Here is a 20118-nt window from a genome sequence, read left to right as displayed (position 1 = left end):
TGTTCTTCTTTCTGGTCACCTGATCTCACACTGCGCAGGCATGAGATTGGGTGACGTAGATTGGGAGAAACGTGCCGATCCCACTCGGGCATGCGCAGAAGAAGCAGCCAAGAGCCTCCCAGGATGCGTGACACAGATATCCCGGGAGGCTCTGAAGCTCTAGGAGAACCTAAAGTAAGGGGGCGATTCCGCACCCTTTTTGTTAAAAGAAAAAAAGCGTGTTGCACTAAAAAAAAAACACTAACACACTAAATTTTACTTTAAAAAGGGGTTGTCTACCCTTTTATGTAAAGTAAAAATTCTGGGCTTAGGTACGCTTAGGGATGTATTTATAAAGGAGTGAATTTAACATTTACTAAAACATTCCCTGGAGAATGTTCCAGGTCCATGTGTTTCAATGGCAGGGACTAATTCTCTACTGGGGAACATCAGATTCCCTGCTTCATAAATAAACTCATAGGTGTATTTGTAAATGCAAACAGTATCTAAGTGTGGCTTAGCATCAACGGTTTGTACTCCCTATACCGCAGGGATGGAGTGTGAGAGGAAGAAGGGCAGAAGGTGGCTCAGTGGTTAGCACTCTGCCTTTGTAGCTCTAGGTCCCAGGTTCTTAGCCAGGACACTATTTGCATGGAGTTTGCAGGTTCTCCCTGTTTGTGTCAATTCCCTCCCACATCCAAAAAAAAAAACATGCAGGTAGGTAGTTTTTTGGCTTCTTCCTAATTGACCTTAAACTGTGTCAATGACATATGACTATGGGGGGGGCATTAATTTGTAAGCCTCTTTGAGGGACAGCTGGTGACATGACTATTGACTTTGTAAAGCTCTACGTAATATGTTGGCGCTATATAAATACTGGATAATAATAAGTAGAAGCAATACAAGGAACCTGTCAGTTCACATGTAGACTAGAGGCATGTTGATAGAATGAGATATACGCTGCCCTTATCCCTGTACTGCTTCCTCTTTTCTCTCGCAGGCTGGCATGGGTCCAGGACAACCTTAGAGGAAATGGGTTAAATAATGCTGTTTCTTTAGAACTTCTTTAGATAAAAAGAACCTCTTTAGATAAAAAATGAACACTGGGAAGGATATAGTTGAATTAAAGGGAATAGGGAATATTGCAGTAAATGTTTAGTTATTTTATCTTTTGTCTTGAGTTCTGCTTTATCTGGGATTTCAATGTAAAAAATAACACTTTTGAATTTATATATATATATATATATATATATATATATATATATATATGAATGTTAGTGTATGTGGTCACTAAGCAGCTCAGCAGAAAATAGCTGATCCCCTGGGTACAGTTTTTTTAAGAGACAGCATTAGATAAATCGCTTCAAATAGCAGATGGTTGTCTCCATCCTATGAGTCATTTGTCTTTTCAATGGGACAACAGCCATTTGTGCAGTTTCCTTCGAAACTTCCAGTATTTATACAAAGAAAAAAATTAGATTTAAAGAATGCAAAAACACTGCATTCAACATCCCCTTCAATTACTGGGCATTTGTTAAAGCAGACACTGCTGGATTACTTGGTATAATTAAATGCATTGCAATTGCCAAGGCTGAAGCTAATGTTTTATGTAAAGCATGAGACAGTGCCAACATTTATTGTACACCCTATACCCAGTCCATTGCAGATACCGCAGTATTTGCAAGTAACTTAAGATGATTGAAGCGCACGTCTTGCCGAAAGGCATAATGAGCTTGTATGGGTTATGGTGGCTGCAGGGAGTTGACACCTCTCTTAATTAGATAGACTAGATTTAAAGGTTGGCATCTCATCATGATGGAAAGACACCTAAACACGGTTTAATAAGATAAGCTCATCATTATACCCACACATACCATATGGAAGATAGAATGTAATGGTCATAAGGAATATATTCAACATGTGCATGTACAGTATTAGTGGATTGTAAAAAGAAGTTCTGCTTACCAGCATTTGAAATAATTGGCAAGTAATTTAATCTAAACATCTCACAAGCCAAGACCAAATTAAATATATTAGATTAAATGGAGACAGTTTTATTAGAGGCTGCTGGGTGATTCAGCTTTTTATCCAAAGACTTTAAGCTTTTTTCTAATTTCCCTTTAAATCTAAATTCTAGCCAGTCCTCGTCAGAATTATGTAATGCACAAAACCAAATGTGTCTTTTCTGTGCAACAACCAGGCCTAAAGTTGGCTAGTGGGCAATTTTATTTTACCAATTTTTATTTATGACACCACCTAAATTTGTTGGTTCAGAATGCAAATCAGATTTTCTTAGTGGTTCTACATCCCTGTATTTTTGAGCATGGTGTTCTTTGGGATTTCATTGGGGGCTTTAGCTTTTGAAGTTGCCTATATTTACAATAGCTTTCGTTCTCCTCACCAAAATCAACCTTGGCTGGAAGTGTTAAAGCTTGCTTCCTGTATATCCCTAATGGCTGGTGAACCCTCATAATATTGGGCCAGCAGTGCAATGTATGAGGTACAGGAGGGTGTAAGAATGATTCAAAACTAGCAGAGGGAGTCTTTGAGAGATTTGCTTCATCGGGATTCGGGTGAAGTGGGGGCCACTGTAGGTATGGACAGGCTCTTTTATGCCCCTGAATATTATAAAGGTAGTCCCTGGGTTAAGGACATCTGACATAGGGACACCTCCTAGATACGAACAGGGCTTCCCTGCTCGATCCTATGCAGGACGGAGGCTGGAGGGGGAGGGGAGTGGTTTGCATAACCTCTTGAATCACGACTTCATGAAATCTTTTGCTAAACACAGCTGAGGTTGTGGGTGATCCTAGGGGGGTGAGCTCTTCTGTAACCTTTTGTACCTCTTTAATGACCAAGACAAACTCTGCTGCTTTTTTTTTTTTAATATCAAAGCACATCTTGCTCCAGAAGTTAATAAATGTCTAGGCTCCATAAAGTTTTTTTTTTTTCCTTTGTTTGTGATTAGCTTACAGTGAGAATTTCATAACTGACACCACAGTGCCTAATAATATGTTGAGACAAACATCTGTTCTAATTCAATTTAATAAAATAATGTACCTATTTCAACTTACATGTAAACTCAATTTAAGAACAAACCTACAGTCCCTACCTTGTATATAACCTGGGACTACCTGAACCTAACAGCAGGGTTTTTTCTTATGTTTCAATACTTCTCTAAACTATCTTAGATGTAGTTAAAGTTTTAACTATACCCAAGGATCTAAACATAATTATTACAGTCCTTGTGCAGTGACTGCATTCATTTTCGTGTTTAGGCTCAGAACCTTTTTGGGTATGTACGGAAACTACTGGTAGACTTTGCAGCGTCCTTGCCAGTACCTGTGAGCAGGGACACTATCAGGGGTACAAGGGGTACTTTTGTACCAGGACCTGATCAAAAGGAATTGGCATATGCCACTGTTGCTCCATTGCTTTATGGAGAAGTAAATTGTGTTATCTGCAAGATTACAAGGTGATAACAAAGGAACAAAAGCCTAAGGCTGGTTACACACAATAATTGTTGTTGGAAAGGATCTTTCACAATCTTTTCCAATGACTAACAATTGCACGATGCATGAACGAATGCTGGACATACAGCACCTTTTGGGCTATGGAGAGGGGAGGGGGAGAATGACAGAGTGGCACCCCGCTGTGCTCTCTCCCCTTCCATCGTCCATAGATCTGCCAAGACGGTCGTTCGGACGATGGAAGATGGGATCTGTACACATGCCAGATTCTTGTCCGATATCAGCCCTAAGCCCATTATTTAACAAGAACAATTGCACACGTGTATGTAGCCTAAGACAAATGCAGCCCCTTCATTATTATCTAAGGACTGATAAGCTGCAATATATGACATTTTTTGTTTTTGCTATCAAAGCGAGAGAAGCAAACGAGGATGGAAAAGACCAAAAAAGGCAAATTGCTGATGTTGGTGACAGCTTTATCGTATTTGTGCTGTATTGTTTTACTGAAAACAAGGTAAATGTGACGTTTCACACTTATATGCTGCAGTAAGCTAACATCGGACACTAATATTACGAAGTTGAAGTAGTCAGGCTGGCATAATCAGCCAGGAATGCCAGTTTAATTTAAAATATTACAATATTATTTGGCAAAATATATTGGTATTCATCCTATTTTTGTGCTCATTTTTGCTTTGCTCCAACCAGTATATATGATGACAGCTCATCCTTCTCAGATCTCGGTATGATCAACGGCATGTCACTGTCTCTCCATTTGTCAGTTCTGACAGCCGGAAAGACCAAATAATTAGGAGCTACTATTCCCTATTTTATTTTCTCTGGAATTCTTTAAAGTGGTACATCAAAGCTGAAACCAACTAGCTGATACAGCCACCTTGAATTAGCCTTATACTGACATACATTGCTAATATTATGGATCTAGAGCAGCACTGTGGCTCAGGGGTTAGCACTTCGGCCTTTGCAGCGCTGGGTCCCAGGTTCGATCCCCAGCTGGGACATTATCTGCATAGTGTTTGCAGGTTCTCCCCGTGTCTGCGTGGGTTTCCTCTGGGTACTCCAGTTTCCTCCCACATCCCAAAAACATGCAGTTAGGTTAACTGGCTTCTCTCTAACAATTGACCTTAGACTATATTAATCACATATGACTATGGTAGGGACATTAGATTGTGAGCTCCTTTGAGAGACAGCTAGTGACATGACTATGTACAGTGCTGTGTAATATGATGGTGCTATATAAATACTGTATAATAATAATCTAAACAGAATCTGATGTAAGTATATCCATCTGTAAATTACCATTTTTTGCCCCAGCATGAGGTCACAAGGAGAATGTGTATAAACCCATCCCATGTACATATGCCTAATTGTGTAAGACATTCAATATATTTTGATTTTTAAATGATCCTAGTAAGAAAAATATTGGAATGTAATCAGTTTTGATATTTAGCATGTTGTGGTCAGAAGAGCTAGATTTGTGATAGATGTGCCCACACCCTCACTTGTATTTGCAGCCATTTGTTACTCTTAGAGCAGTGCCGGGGGGGGGGGGGGGGGTTTGGGCAGAAAATATGTATAAAAAATATTAAACAGTGGAATACTGTACTACATTTTTGTGGTTGGCTACAAATTAGGGTCTACCTTTATTCCCAGGTACTGGACCCAAAATCTATTTTAGGACTGCTTTCATGTGTCATTTCCCCCCCCCCAACAAAAAAAAAGTTTAATCAGACCCTTGTCTAGCCATAAGTCCTAGGTGGCCAGAAAACAGGGACCGTAAGCAGCCCCACAATTTTTGTACCATACCTAGCCCCATGCCCAAGGAGTCCTAATGATGAGGGACAGGGCCGCTTCTCCAAAGTTAATACCCCCTAATAGGTTGTCTTCCAGATATCTGACCAAGGGCAAACCAAGGGCAAAGAGTAAACAGGTATTCCTTTACCCATTCTTAGAAAAAAGTTAAACACAAGATGCACAGGAACAAAGTATAGACAAAGTATTTCATTAAAATAAAGCAAAATTAATTAAAAAATTAAACAAATTGTCCCAAAAAGTCATCCATGGTCAGTCACAAAATCCAATGCTCATGAGTGATGAATTGATATAACCTTCTTGTGAAATTGACTCAGCACTAGTGTTGATGTTCGAATTCGGGTTGTCCCTATATTCGACCCGAGAAATAGGAAACCCTTATGACAGCTCAAGCTTTACTATGCTGACAGCTCTGCTCCCCTGATCACTGTGACGAGTGATCAGGGGGGCAGAGCTGTCAGCATAGTAGAGCTCCGCTGATTGCTCTGCTCCCTGATTGGCTGAGGAAAGGGAAATCCTGATGATGCTTGAGCTGTCATCAGGATTTCCTATTTCTCAGCCAATCACAGAGCACTAGGGATGAAAGGGCACAAGTCTCCCCATTCATCTCTAGTGCTGAATGGCTGAGAAATATAAAACCTCAGCCAGAGCACTAGGGGTGAATGGAGAGGCTTGTCCTCATTTAACCCCTAGTGCTCTGTGTTAATTGCAACCCTGGAAATCCTCCTGTCATTGGGATAACCTGTAAAAGAAAAAAAAAAGTTTAATTACACAAACACACACATTAATAAAATAATTTAACATTAAAGCCTTGTCCTATTTATTACTTATATTTTAACCCTTTCAGGGAATGAGTAAGAGGATTGATGTACCCCTGTACTCATTCCCCAGGGTGGGGCGGTGGAGATCTGGGAGTCTCCTTATTAAAGGGGGCTTCCAGATTCCAAAGTCCTGCTAAAAATGTTTAAAAAGCCCCCATTGTTTTCAGTGGAAGCTTTCATAAAAGCTTAAAAACGCTTGAAAAAGCCTCCATTGAGTTCAATGGAAGCATTTTCCCGTGTTCATCCAGCGTTTTAATTTTTTAAATGTTGCAAGCAACGTTTAAGATAACGCTCAAAAACGTGCCTGAAGGAAACGCCCTGGTGTAGATTAGCCCATGGGAATGCAGTCCGTGTAGACTAAAGCTGCATACACACGTCCAATAATTATCGTTAGAAACGACCGATGAACAACCGATTGGCCAAAAAAAACTGACCAAGGACGCCGACGAACGAAGATTGTCGTTGGAAATGAACGACCGCCACGGTGGATCTGATTGGCCGACGATCTTTCACTATCTATCGTGTGTACAGTATTGTGTGGTTCAGTGATCGTGCATGTTTCTACGGTACACTTTCTCCTTTACATGTCCTTCCCTGAATCGTTCAAACGATTGTATGTAGCGTGTGGACACTGTTGGTGGATTATATATGAACGATCATATTGTTACAGCATGTACAGAATTGTGCACAATATGATTGTTCAAGTATAATCATGCATAATTGTTGATCGGTCGTAATCGATCAGTTTCTAACAATAATTATTGGAAGTGTGTACCTAGTTTTAGCCTAAAATTGATTTGACAGGTGCTCTTTATTCTTCATGCGAAGTACAGGGGTATGTAATAGTGTTATGTATCTTTTATATAATGTATCTTTTTATGTATCCTTTTACAATGTATCTTTTTACATCTGTTTGGAGGCTGTAGAAGCTCTACACAGTGCTGAAAAAAACCCGAATTGTTCCTCTCATTGACTTTAATTGTGTTTGACTTTGACATTCGACCACCCGAAGTTTTTTGCTATATTCGAGCGAATAGCTGCCGAATCGAATAGTGAGCTATTCGACCAACACTACTCAGCACTACCATGAACTATTTTACAAGTTAATTCATGCCTGTAAAGACTTTTTTTTATTCTCTCAAACCTCTCATACGTAATGCCCATGAGCAGTAAACCTGTGCCAAAATAATCACTCCAAAGTATTTACTGGTACATACATATTATTAAACATTATTACTCAACAGGATTTATTTAGCACCAACATATTACGCAGCGCTGACATAATCTTAACAGTAGTAAAGCATCTCTGTAGCTATAGGCAGTGTGAAGATGATCATCTTCAAATTCCCAAAAGAGGCACTGAAACCTCTGCTCTTTTTCTATTACTTTCTATTACACTAGAATACTGGCAGACCGCCAGCCTTCTAAAGTAGAAACAAAGCATATGTTTCTAAGTAGTTGATCTTTGGAGGTTTTGTTGTAAACTTTAAGGGCTTTTGTTCATACGTTTCTTCTTAGCACAAACAGTTACAGATGTAAAGCATGGCTTATTTAAAGATCTTTTACTGCTTGTTCATATTATGCAAATGTAATATCCAAAACGTGGGCACACAAGCATTTGAAAGGTCCTCAAGAGTCCGTGCTCTGACATCTGTATGTATAGATGTTTTACGCTTGTCAGAGGGAGACTTTTTATTAGAAGAACATTTTTAAATGAGAGACTGGATACTCTGGTAATTTACCATCCTGCATATCATGGGAATTCCCAGTTTCTAATTTAAAAGCATTTTGCAAGCAATAAAGTCATCGCTTGGTTAGAAAAGAGGGGAGGGAAGGAGAAGCGTTATGCGGGAGTATAAATTCAGGGGTAGCTATGAAGTACTGTTAAACGTTCCCAAACGACCCTTCTTCTAATTCACAGATGTTGGAGTGGATTGATGATTGATTATGCTGGGGTAGAGCCTCTGAATACACAAAAATGTACACTGGAATGTATCTTAGGGGTTCATATTCCCCTGGACAAGAACTGGTCATTGACACTGAAGTGAACATATTATCCCAAAAATTCTTCAATTCACCCTATACTGCCTGATATCTAACATGTGTCACACTTGTCCCACATTCTCAGATATATACACTGAAATAAATGCTTTCATAATTTTGTATTTGCTATTCAGGCTCTTTTTTTGGCCACGTAATGAATGTCACTCTTGACATGATCACAATGACTACAATTAATTTAAATCTCTACATTGCTTTAAACGTATTACCCAGCAACTGTATCAGTACATTAAAATGTGCCCATCCTTTCCTGGAATAATACCCTTCCGTTGGAGATTGTTCCAAGGTGTACTAATTACATGTGATTTTCACTGAAAAGGATAACTTGCTCTTAACCACAAAGCTAATTAGTTTCTTTTAGTGCTGTAAGCAATTTAAAATGCCCTTCGACAGGAATGTAAATCCTGGGATTATTATGTGCTGCTGAAAAACAGTAATAGCCCAGTTAACAAAATCCTTGTCCAAAGTAACATTAAAACTTCCCAGTATGAGAAATCTTTAGTATATGAATGCAAAAAGTGTCTAAAAGAATTTGTCTTGCCAATATGTATATGATTTTCATATAGGAAATGAAACAGACTGACTTGTTTCTGTTAAATATTTTTATATGCAGATAAGTGTACTCATGGTATTAGAAAATGAACATTTTAGTTTCATTCTGTGATTTACGTATCAAAATCTTTCCCCTGAGGAAGCCAAAATAGACGAAACGTGTCAGAAATTAGGAGACAGATCTTCATAAAGTACAGCACTTATCTTAACAATCGTGACAAATGATACGCGATTCATACAATTAGTAGAACTATGTCTAGAAGCATTTACAATAATAATAATATATCTGTTTGTTTTTATTATTTACTACAAACCTGTTGGAATAAATGGCTGTTTGAATTTTAATGCCTAATAAAACCCCTTTGTATGTTTTATACCCTATAGAATAAGCAAAACTTTAATTTAATTTGCCTTGATGAATACATTGGATTGTTCTATATAACATTGCTGGGTTCAAAAAGACAGTTATGGTGCTATTTCCATTGTTGTGTATTAGGTATATATGGCACACGATTGTTGTCAAACAAATGCTGACATCCTATTACCAGATACTTCTAAAGGAATGTCCTAAAAAAGTCAAAATCCTCTTTTAATTTTTTTTGATTAAAAGTCTTAGTCACAATCTTGAACATAGCCTGTACCAGAGAGTAAAATATTCTCTCATCCTGAACCTCTTTTCCTGTTCAATATTAGATTTGTGTAAAATAAAACAAATCTGTGCATATGTTATTATTATACTCCTCCCAGAAGTGAAAAACTCCACTGTCCCATGCTGTCCCATGTACCTAATCTATATTTTAGAAAATCTACATGCCCCGTAGCAAACCCCCAACATATATACTGATTCAGATTAGTGACACTTTAAGTGGAGAATATAATATAAATATATAAATATAGCTACATAGTTAGGTTGGAAAAGGACACAAATATATCAAGTTCAACCACTAGGCAAATAAACATATCCCAGATAAAAACCTTATATATATAGTTGATCCAGAGGAAGGCAAAAAAAACCTTATGAAGCCTGACATATATATATATATATATATATATATATATAGCTCCTATATAGCATTAACATATTACGCAGCAATTTACATAGTCCATAATCGTGCAATTTAGGGCTAAGACTAGGTACAAAGTACAGCAACACACAGGGTTTCACATTCCCACTACTAGGCAATACATTTTTTTTTTCATTGCAACTTGTGCTTCGAAGCGATATGTTGAATACCATGGTGCACACAGTGTAACGATACATTCTAGCTGTATAACTGAAAAATATTTCATGTTTTATTAGAGATTCTAGCTATTTGGTTTTATGTGTTTCCAACAGAGATATGTTCTAAAACCGAAGAATTAGGATGTGTGCCTCTAACAGGTTTAGACTTTCTCTTGCTCCTTTTATACTTTTTATAATAGAAAAATAGTGTTTTATGGGTTCAGTCCATACAGGTATGGTATTTAATTTTTTGTAGTTGCTGAAGCAGTGTTTCTCAACCGTTTTTACATGGGGAACCCTTGAAATAACAATCAGAATTTCCGGCAATCCCTGTCATAAATATTATATCTATAGCTTGCATTACACCTTGTGTTCATTGAAAAGAATTTCACCTGTACACATAGCAAAACTCTTTGGCATCACTGGCACCTAATAAACTGAGAGTCACATATTTCTCAAGAGGTTTTTAGGGACTCCAGGAACCCCTAGAAAACTCTGGCGAAACCCTGGTTGAAAAGCCCTGCTGGAGAGTTAAACACCCTGACAGCTTTCATCTTTGAAAACTCAATGGCCCTGATTTAATAAAGCTCTCCAAAGCTGGGGAGAATAGACTTTCATCAGTAAAGCTGGATGATCCAGCAAACCTGGAATGCATCTGGTTCAGAACTGAAAACTGATGAATATGTATCCTCTCCAGCCTTGGAGAGCTTTAATAAATATTAAATCCCCTTTGGTGAGATATCTGTGCTGGAGTTTTTGGGTCTCCATACTTTCTGTAGCCATTTACCAAGGGTTCCTAATCTGCTGAGTTCTTAATATTGACTGATATTGTGTTAAAAACAGTGGAAAGTGCTGAAACATGTAAAGTTGGAAGGAAACACTCAAAACTCCCCAAAAAACAAAAGGAGATCTCACTGGTGCATTAGGTTATTAGAAGGCAGAGATTGATCAGTCTAAGATACTGCATCACTAATTGAAAATAACTGACCATTTAACTACCACATTTGACAACCATGTATACTTGCTTATGTTTAATAAATTGCAATGTTTTAGGTATACCAAAGGAAGGTTTGCATTGTATTTATTTATGGTGTCTATTCTGTCTTGGCAGAAACAATTTACAGGCATACGGGGGTCATAGATGGGGAATTTGTCCATTTTGAGATCCTAGATACTGCAGGCCAGGTATGGATCTATTTTTATTCCCACATATTTTTGCATAGTTCTGAGCTTTTTGTTTGCTAAAAAAAGCTAAAAAGAACAATTTTATTAGGATTTTCTCTGCAGCAATATTTCAAAAGCAAAATTGAACTGTTCTAGTTGTGCAGTAACTCATTCTGCTAAACTCAACAGCTTTAGGCAAAAGCTTTAAATGTGTATACATGAACTGTTTGACCTGCCGAACGATTTTACGTATTTAGGAAATTGGTGTTATCTACCTCTGGCAACTAAAACTGTTCATGCATAAGTATTTTAGTTTTGTATTATGATGTATTTCAAACTGATTTCTCATAAACTGCTTTTGTATATAGAATAATAATACTTATTGCCTAATAGTAATATAAAAAAAACCATAATATCTTCACAATACATCAGTTGCCCACATGCACATATGGGGATCCATTTACCATCTACTTTTCAGGTGAGTGATGTTGCAAAATTGAGCATTTCAAAGCAAATAATAGCAAGCATCTTATCAGTTTAAAACCTGGTTTGCTTTTTGTAAAGCAATAAAGGGAATCGGCTGCAATGTATGAAGCATGCCTAGACACAACAGGCGAGATTCCCTGCTATGAGCCGAGAATAACGCAAATCAAATGCTTCATTATTCTCTTTTTTATTTTGAGTTATTTGGATCAACACAATTTTTATGGCTTGGAGGCTGGTGGGGAAGGGGAGGAGGGGTACAATTGTCCCTTTTTTTATTTACTGTTTACAGGCCCTATAAAGGGCATTTCCAGGCAAGTATATCAAACAAGCAAATTCACTCCATCCAAACATAAACCTGTTGACAAACAAAGTCTGCATTAAAAATATAAATATAAGGCTTTAAACCCTCAGCAATTGTCACAAGTTGAAGTCACAAATATATAATTATGGTCATTTTAGACTACTGGTCCCAACTGCTCCCAATAACTTTTTTAAAGTGGTTATGCAGTGTGGCTAAATATGAATTGCCCCTCCAGTATGTACCAAAGTTCCTTGTCAGACATGGCCCCTTTTTATCAGCCCTGCAGGTCCCAAATGTATGTATGTATGTATGGACACCTATCATGACATATATGGCTGTTAATCAGTTATACAAGCATCAATCAGTGCAGTGGGTGAACAACCAGTGCATTCCCATTGGTAACTTGATCCAGACCACAGGTCAATTAACTCCACGATATCCCTGTAATAAATTTGGCTACCCAAAACAGACAAAAACATCTTTCTTTAAATGGCTTGTTTGTTATTTCCATCCTGAGCAGTAACCGATAGTGTGGCTCAGGGGAAAAAACAACAGCTGATAGCGGTAGCCCAGGGCCACACTCAAGGTAGCTAAAAAAGATAATGAATAAAGACTTACCTGGTCCCACCAGCGTCCTCCAGTGTCCTGCCCGTACGATCCCATCCTCTGGCCATGTCCTCTGATCGGCCCCCCCGGCGATTGCAATGACGTTCCCTGGCAATTCCCGATGGGGTCGGTGCGTGTGTGCAAGGGGATGTGGCAGGAATTTCAAATTATTTTGTATTGGATTCAATACAAAGTAATTATTTATATATATATATATATATATATATATATATATGTATATATATATTATGCTACTGTACAGTTATTTATTTAAATATTGGACATATTTCGGTGAGTTATGGCTAAGAATTACAGGAAATAAATTTTCATGAAAGACAATGTACCGCTTTGAAACATATAAATCCAGACAAAAATGAACCATCCAGAAGATTAATATAGGAGGGGTGAGCCAAAAGAAAAAGGACTGTCCTCTGTGTGGCTGGACCGTGAGTGGGGGGGGTTTGGTTAAGGTCAGTGCTTGCCCCCCCATCCCTTGCCAGTCAGTAGCCAGGCGGACGCCTCTGTGAAACGATCTCACTCCTCAGGCAGTGATTGTTTTTAAACGCTTTTTTTGTTACCCTGTCGAAATTGTGATGTCAAATATCAGGGAGCAAAGAACTTGTTTGAAATTTCTTTTTCTTCTTGGCTAAACACCAATGGAATCTTTACAAATGATTCAGATGGCTTTCAAAGAAAAAGCTCTGATTTAGACGAGAGTTTTCGATGGTTTTTACCATTCAAAAATGGAAATTTAAGCTTTGAGGATCAATCCTGTTCTGGATGCCCATCAAGCAGCCGGAATGAGAACTTTGAAAAAATCAGCAAAAAAATCATTAAAGACCGCTATTACACAATTGACGAGTTGTCTGAAGCTACAGGAGTGACATGGAGCTCAATGCAGTGCATTTTGACAGAAGACCTGTTCTGGTCGTTCCAGCTGCTTAAAGGGCGTCCAGAACGGGGTTGATCCTCAAAGCCTAAATTTCCTTTTTTCCCTGAGGAGTGAAATCATTTCACAGAAGCGTCCACCTGGCTACTGACTGGTGAGGGATGAGGGAACAAGCACTGACCTTAACCAAACCCCCTCCACTCGCGGTCCAGTCACACGGAGGACAGTTCTGGTTCTTTTGGGTCCCCCCTCGTAGGGTGAAAATGAAATAAACATATGAAAAACAATTTTTTACTAAAAACAATATTTTTAGTACTATTATTGTAACTTACAATGATAGTAATAAACAGACGCGCTGCCATCTTTAGGCTCAAAAAATTTCTAAATTAAATAAAGGCAAAAAAAAAAAAAACTATATATAAATGTCTAACTAAGAATTCAGATTTTTGGGCAAATAGGAACATCAATTCAAATCTAACAGAAAGTGGACTAAAATAAGGAAAACAAAAACTGTAGTCCTAAATCAAACATATTAAAAGCATTGGATTGGATGGAATGGTGATTATTTTGCATGCTTTCATTGCTGTAACACCTTAGCCCAACACCATTTATGTTTCTCACCAGTATTCACATACTTTTTTAAGTTTTAGGTTAGTTGGATTATTTTAGCATTAACCTTTATAATTCTGACAACAGTTTAAGCACTGTAAATTCAGTTGTTCCAAGGTAGTATAAAGGATTCAGGTCAGGCTGACAATATTTTACATAAAACATTGTGCACAGTGTTAAGAGCCTGGAAACAAGTAAGGGAGTCAGTCATTGCCATCTAGTGGGAAAATGTCAGACTAAAACAGTTCTTTCTCACCATAGTCCTGGTATGCAAAGCAGCAGTACAATCTGCAATGTACTATGAAAATAATCATTTTTCACAGGGAGCAAGGGGAGATCCATCACATTAAAGCTTTTCCAATTACTTATACTTTTCTCAATGAGACAGCAATAGTCCCTATGTATGATGAATGGGGGCTACAGTTGTCACTAGGACTTTTTTTTCAACTAGAAATGTGTTAGGAGGTTTCCCATCACATCCTGCATTCACATAACCTACCAATAAGAGCACATATATTAAATTCATATTATCCTATATAATAATAATAATGTTATAATATATTATTAATATTAATAATAATAATAATAATAATAATAATATAGTAATAATATAATATTATTTATATGATACATATCTGCCAGAGTCTCAAGGTTTTCCTCATTTAACATTTTTGATTGAGGTTGGCTTTAAAGCAGAAGAAAAACAACATATATACCATTTACAAAAAATGAAGGAACCATATATCCATTGACATTTTATTAAAATAGAACATCAGGCAGTATAGGATTTGCAGTCATTGTTTCCTGATTTTCCATAAACACCATTTTATTACTTATTGTTATCTGCTTATCCTGCTAGTAGATCTCATATTTGTAATAGGATGACAACATTAATCATTTTGTAGCAAAGTTAAACATCAGCCTTGTCATCCTATGGAACAGGTTAATCTTAGCTTTAGCTTTCCATAAACCTGAGCATTTCAGGACTAATTAGCTATGAAATGTTTTTGTAAGTCAACTAATGGATTGCAAATTGCTGCCCAATCAAGCCAAAAGAGTGTTAAATAATTGTCTATTTAATTATTGAAACATTTTGAAATATTGGTATTAAAAAAAATATATATTTCAGATATAGGTAGGTGATTGCTGGTTGAATTGCTCAGTGTCTTTCAAGGTGATGAAATGACTTTCCAATTATACCCAAATCACATTTATTAGGGAGATTTATTCTCTCTGTTTGTTTTTTCCACTTTAACTTATTAATGGAATAATTAATATTATGGAAAAACTAAAGTAGAAAAAGTTTTAGACTCCTCTTGCTAAAATGGGATAGAAAGATTTTCCAAAATGGGGAAAGCAGGACACAATATTGCATAAAATAGCCTGTAAAAGAATATTAGCACCATACTCCCAATTCCACAAACTTAATGAAAAAAGACACAATAAACGAATCGACCAATCCCACGTCGTCTTTAGAACCGATTCATTTTCTTTAAGCTATTGTTTGGGACATTGGATGGAAGGTTGAGGGTAATATTCTTTTCTTCACTCCTTTTCTCCCTTTTTATCCTTCATATTTTCTACCGTTAACTAAAGGCTTGGCACAATTTAAAACTATTTGATTTAAATAATCTCCCTTCTCTGTATCCCCTCCTTCTATTTAATATAATAAGTCTATGCATCAGACCAAAATGGACAACTGATAAGGGGAAAGTGTGGGGATGTTTCTTTCCAAAAGAGAAACAATTCCTCCAAATGAGGGGCAGTTGGGAGAAATGGTGACTGTAATCATGGTGGTGATAGAAGGATCCTTTTTTTAAGGCTCACCATGAGTGTTTTGGTAATTCAAACTTCATCTACAATGTATCTATCTATAAGTGAAGAGTAGAAGTTTTGGATAGATGGGACCTTAAATTATTGTTTGGTGATGGTAATAACTAATTTAAATATATGAAATGAACTAGTATTAAAAGCAAAGATCAGTTGTGACAATATCCTTTCATAGGAGGTTTCTGTTAAGCCTGCTGTTGCATTTCTTCATTACAGTGGATATATTAAATTAAGAAAACTTGGGCTATCCTGGCAATTCAACTATTTATTGGCAATCATCTAATTTGCAAGTGAAATCTCTGTTATGCTAATGCTGCCAACAAGTAGATACTTATCTTTGTAGCAGAGTAATTTACTCTGGTTAACGAATGAAGGAGGTGGTCATCAATAGGAATTTTGGTGCACGTAAATGGGAATTTTGGTGCAGAGGCCTTATGACTGAAATCTGAGTCATAAGGTAATTTGCATTTTGGGTGGTGGGTGGCATTTAAGGCAAGCTAGTTATATTCCTAATACTGAATAAACCGAAATCAACGTATACTGGTAAATGTCTTTTCCTGTTTTTATAGGAAGAAGACTCACTTCAGATTGAAGAGAAGATTAAGTGGGGTGATAGTTTTGTCATTGTGTATTCAGTGACGGACCGGTGCAGCTTTGATGAAGTAATGAGGTTATGTTTCCTCATCAATCACATCCACTCAGCCAATAAAAAAGGAGCATCAGATCACCCACCCATCGTTATAGTAGGCAACAAGAAAGATCTCCAATTCGATCGAATGGTATCTACTGACGATGGTGAAAAACTCTCCAAGGCATTAAAACATCCTTATTTTGAAATTTCCACCAGAGACAGCTACGAGGAAACCGCCACAGTCTTCAATACACTCTATTGTGAGATGCAGCGGCAAGGTTGCCTCTCCCCAGCAACTTTCAAGAAAAGAAACTCATCCAAGCTGATGGAGAAAATTCCAAAAATATGCGCTAATTCCACTCTAATTGCCAATGGCAGGAGTTTAAGTTTCAATACTTTGCGAGATTTTATTCCAGAGTGAAAAAGAAGGGAACACCAGACCAAGACCAGTTCCGTGTTACTTTCCGAGTACTCCAGCCCTTGGTAGAACAAGATGTCCTTGTTTGTATGGTCTATAGGTTAGATGAGAATTTGAAAAAAACTTCTTTCATTTTAATGGCAATAGGACATACAAAACATTTTGCTAAATAAATTGGCAGATAGTTTTAGACCTTAGGATGATTGGTCTTCGAATATGAATTGCTGAGAATGAGTTGGCCAATGAAAATAGTTTTATTGGTTGATAAGTAACTGCACAACATTGTTCAGTGAACCATGGTATAGAATGAGCACAAACTGTTTTACTTACTGAACAGTTCACACATTTTAGAAAGGAATTTTTTAAAAGTGATCTGTTTTTGTTTTAAATGCTCCATCACCTCCTGCATTGGGAACATACCATTGACTTCAATAGGCAAGACCAAAAAATTAAAGGATAGCACCTGTGTAATTTAGATTTAAAAAAAAGAATTACTTTTTTATTTATATAGTTCCCAATTTCAAGAAACCAAGCAAGGTGACCTGCAATGGTAGCAGAGGTTGGGACAAAACATGGAGCTATTGCTTCTTACTTCCTATTTTGTCTTTGGGACATGAAATAAAGACACATCTTCCCAACACAGATTACAAAAAACTTAACAAAAGTTATGAGCATAGATATGTTTGTATAAAATGTTTCTGCAATGCCCCCATCAATGTTGGTTGCAATGCTTGGCACACAATGTTTGCTTGTTTATGTACACAGAAATTTTCAGAATATTGTCAATGTATTTTTTAACTACATTTTTTTGCAAGAACCTGCACATGTGTCCAGCCTGTGAATGCTAAACAATTTATATATTCTTAGCAAGCTGTAAAGGAGCTTTAACTAGAAACCCTCACTGATATTTTAGCTGCATGTACTATGAAGTAACTCAATTAGAAATATTCTTAAAGATTACAAAGTCAGTTTTAATAGCTTCTAATAGTTGCTAGTTGTTTACATTAAAGGGGTCACGGCATTTTAAAAAGCTAAGATTTAAGTAAGGCTGTTGTAAATGTTAATACCAAATTTTTTCATAATACTTAAAAACACAGAGGCGAATAAAAGCTTGTTTCAAGGTGTTCTACTCCTTGCTCAGAAAATGTATATACTTGGCAAAAAGATTACCATTTTGATTTAACAAAGCAAAAATGCCAGGGTTGCTTCAGTTGGTCAGGTCTAGGTCAAGCAATACTATGTGTCCAAAACATTAGGGTGAGCTGATTACCTGAATATACTGAATGACCTGGTTTTTCCATCAATTTATTTTGTTCTCCATTGAGAACAGTACCAGGATTCGTCGGGTTTTCACACATGGATTGGCCACCACAGTGTCCAGACCTCAACCCCATTGAGGACCTTTGGGTTGTGCTGGAGAAGACTTCTCACAGTGGTCCAACTCCCTCATCATTATGACAAGATCTTGGTGAAAAATGAATGCAACTCTTTGAGTGTGTTGGCCAGGCGGTATACTTTAGTAGTAAAAACGGGGAGTGTTTTATATACAAGAATATTTATAAAGCAATGTACATACTGCTCCGCCATATCTGCTGTACTGCATAGCCAACAGAATATATTTTAGATATTGCACTTTTACAAGCATGGCTTTACTGCCCCATCTCCCGCCTGCTGTTTGAATACATCTTGCTTTACAGTGAAAGTTTTCACCTTGGATGGCTGCTTTTAAATAAAGAACGTTTATTAAAACAATTTACTACACTGTTTTGTTGTTTTGTTAAATGTTTAAAGTGCCCAGTTAATTTGTACTATAGAGAATGCTGAGATTTTATATATATATGTAGTAGGATAGGTTTTGGCAAAATTTTGAATAGGTTTTGGCAAAAGTGAATGTCAATCCTACTCATTTGGAACTTATTTGCTTCCTTTTGGTTTGTTCAAAATAAAATATTTTTGTTAATATATTATAAGAAAGTTGTTCTAGTGAACTGATTTTTTTGTTTTTGAGTTTAGATAAACTTTAAGTTATTGATCTGTCTGTAGAGGCATCACCATCTTCCTCCAGCCTTCTTCCCGGTGTTGAATCCTTGGCCAGTTTGAATGGCCAGGCCGAGATGACGTGACAGCATCCTGCATTGAATTGTGCATGCTCAGCTCATAGCATTTAGAAAAAGAAAAATGCTAACAGGCAGGTATGCATGCTTTGTTGCTGGGGCAGGCGGTGTCCTTTCTGCCAAAAAAAACCCTGCCTGTTATTTTGTAATGTAGAACTTTAGTTTTGCTTAAACATGAATGGAGAAAGCTTTGACATCTGGAGGTGCAGGGTAAGTGGGAAGGAGTGACCATGAACGCAGACTAGCAGACTGGAAAACTGGGAAATAGACATTCTAGAAAAAATGGACACATTTGCTGTGTAAATATGTTTTTTAAAAATTACAAACTTTTTATTATGTTAATGTCAAGCATTGTGATAGTTTCCTAAATGTTGATTTTTATTTATATGATTTTATGGTTCATCTCTGTGATTAAAGTGTAAATCCTACAAATGAACTTTTCTTTTAGAAAATGATTGGCGGCACATTTTTTTAGTAATATAATAAACTTAATAGGATAATTTATGAAATGCAATTGAATCATGGCAAAGCACATTTTTATTTCCAGCTGTTTGGTTTCTTTAGTATTATTTTATTGTTTCTCATTAACAGATTGAAACCCCCCCAGAACTGGGAGGCATTTGGACCATCTAGAGTACATGTGTATTTTACTGCTCATTGGTTTTATTGCAATGAATGAAATGCAATTCTCAATGTACTTGAACTATTTGATTAAAGCTGTACTAAAATAAATGGACCGTTGTTCATATTAACCAGTGTTATAGTACAATTTATTGTCTCACCTACCTGCCATGAAGAAATTGAAGTGCAGCAAGATTTCAGCAAACACCTAACAGGGTGGCTGGAAAGTTACTTTCTTAGCAAGTTTGAACCTGGTAGTTATTGGAAACATTTTGGTTGTTTTTGGTTCAGGGAGCAATGAGCCTGCAATGGGTAAAAGGATGGGCAAGTGGACTTGATCTGGATTACAACCTTAGACATCTAGAACACGGAATGCTATGCCAAGTGCATATTCTGTACTTGTAAATTTAATTTATTTGGAAAACAAGTCACACAACTCAATGTCCCTATGCTAAGTACATAAAAAATAATATTTTGCATTCCTCTGGTGTCCATGCTGGTAGTTTGGTTGGAACAG

General features: G+C 37.0%; 1 protein-coding gene across 1 annotated transcript in view; it reads left to right on the top strand.

Annotated features, from left to right (window-relative positions):
• The window catches only part of LOC140337935 (ras-related and estrogen-regulated growth inhibitor-like), a 52468-nt gene extending 32736 nt beyond the window's left edge, over positions 1-19732 (top strand). Inside the window, exons 3-4 of the mRNA XM_072421813.1 lie at positions 11044-11117; positions 16387-19732. Coding sequence (XP_072277914.1) covers positions 11044-11117; positions 16387-16869 — 557 coding nt within the window. The 3' untranslated portion in view covers positions 16870-19732. The remainder of the gene's footprint in view (positions 1-11043; positions 11118-16386) is intronic.
• The last annotated feature ends 386 nt before the right edge of the window (positions 19733-20118 follow it).

This window comes from Pyxicephalus adspersus, chromosome 9, assembly GCF_032062135.1.
Source record: "Pyxicephalus adspersus chromosome 9, UCB_Pads_2.0, whole genome shotgun sequence".
Classification (NCBI taxonomy): Eukaryota; Metazoa; Chordata; class Amphibia; order Anura; family Pyxicephalidae; genus Pyxicephalus; species Pyxicephalus adspersus.
The sequence above is the reverse complement of the archived record's forward strand: the minus strand, read 5'-3'. Positions and strand labels throughout refer to the sequence as shown.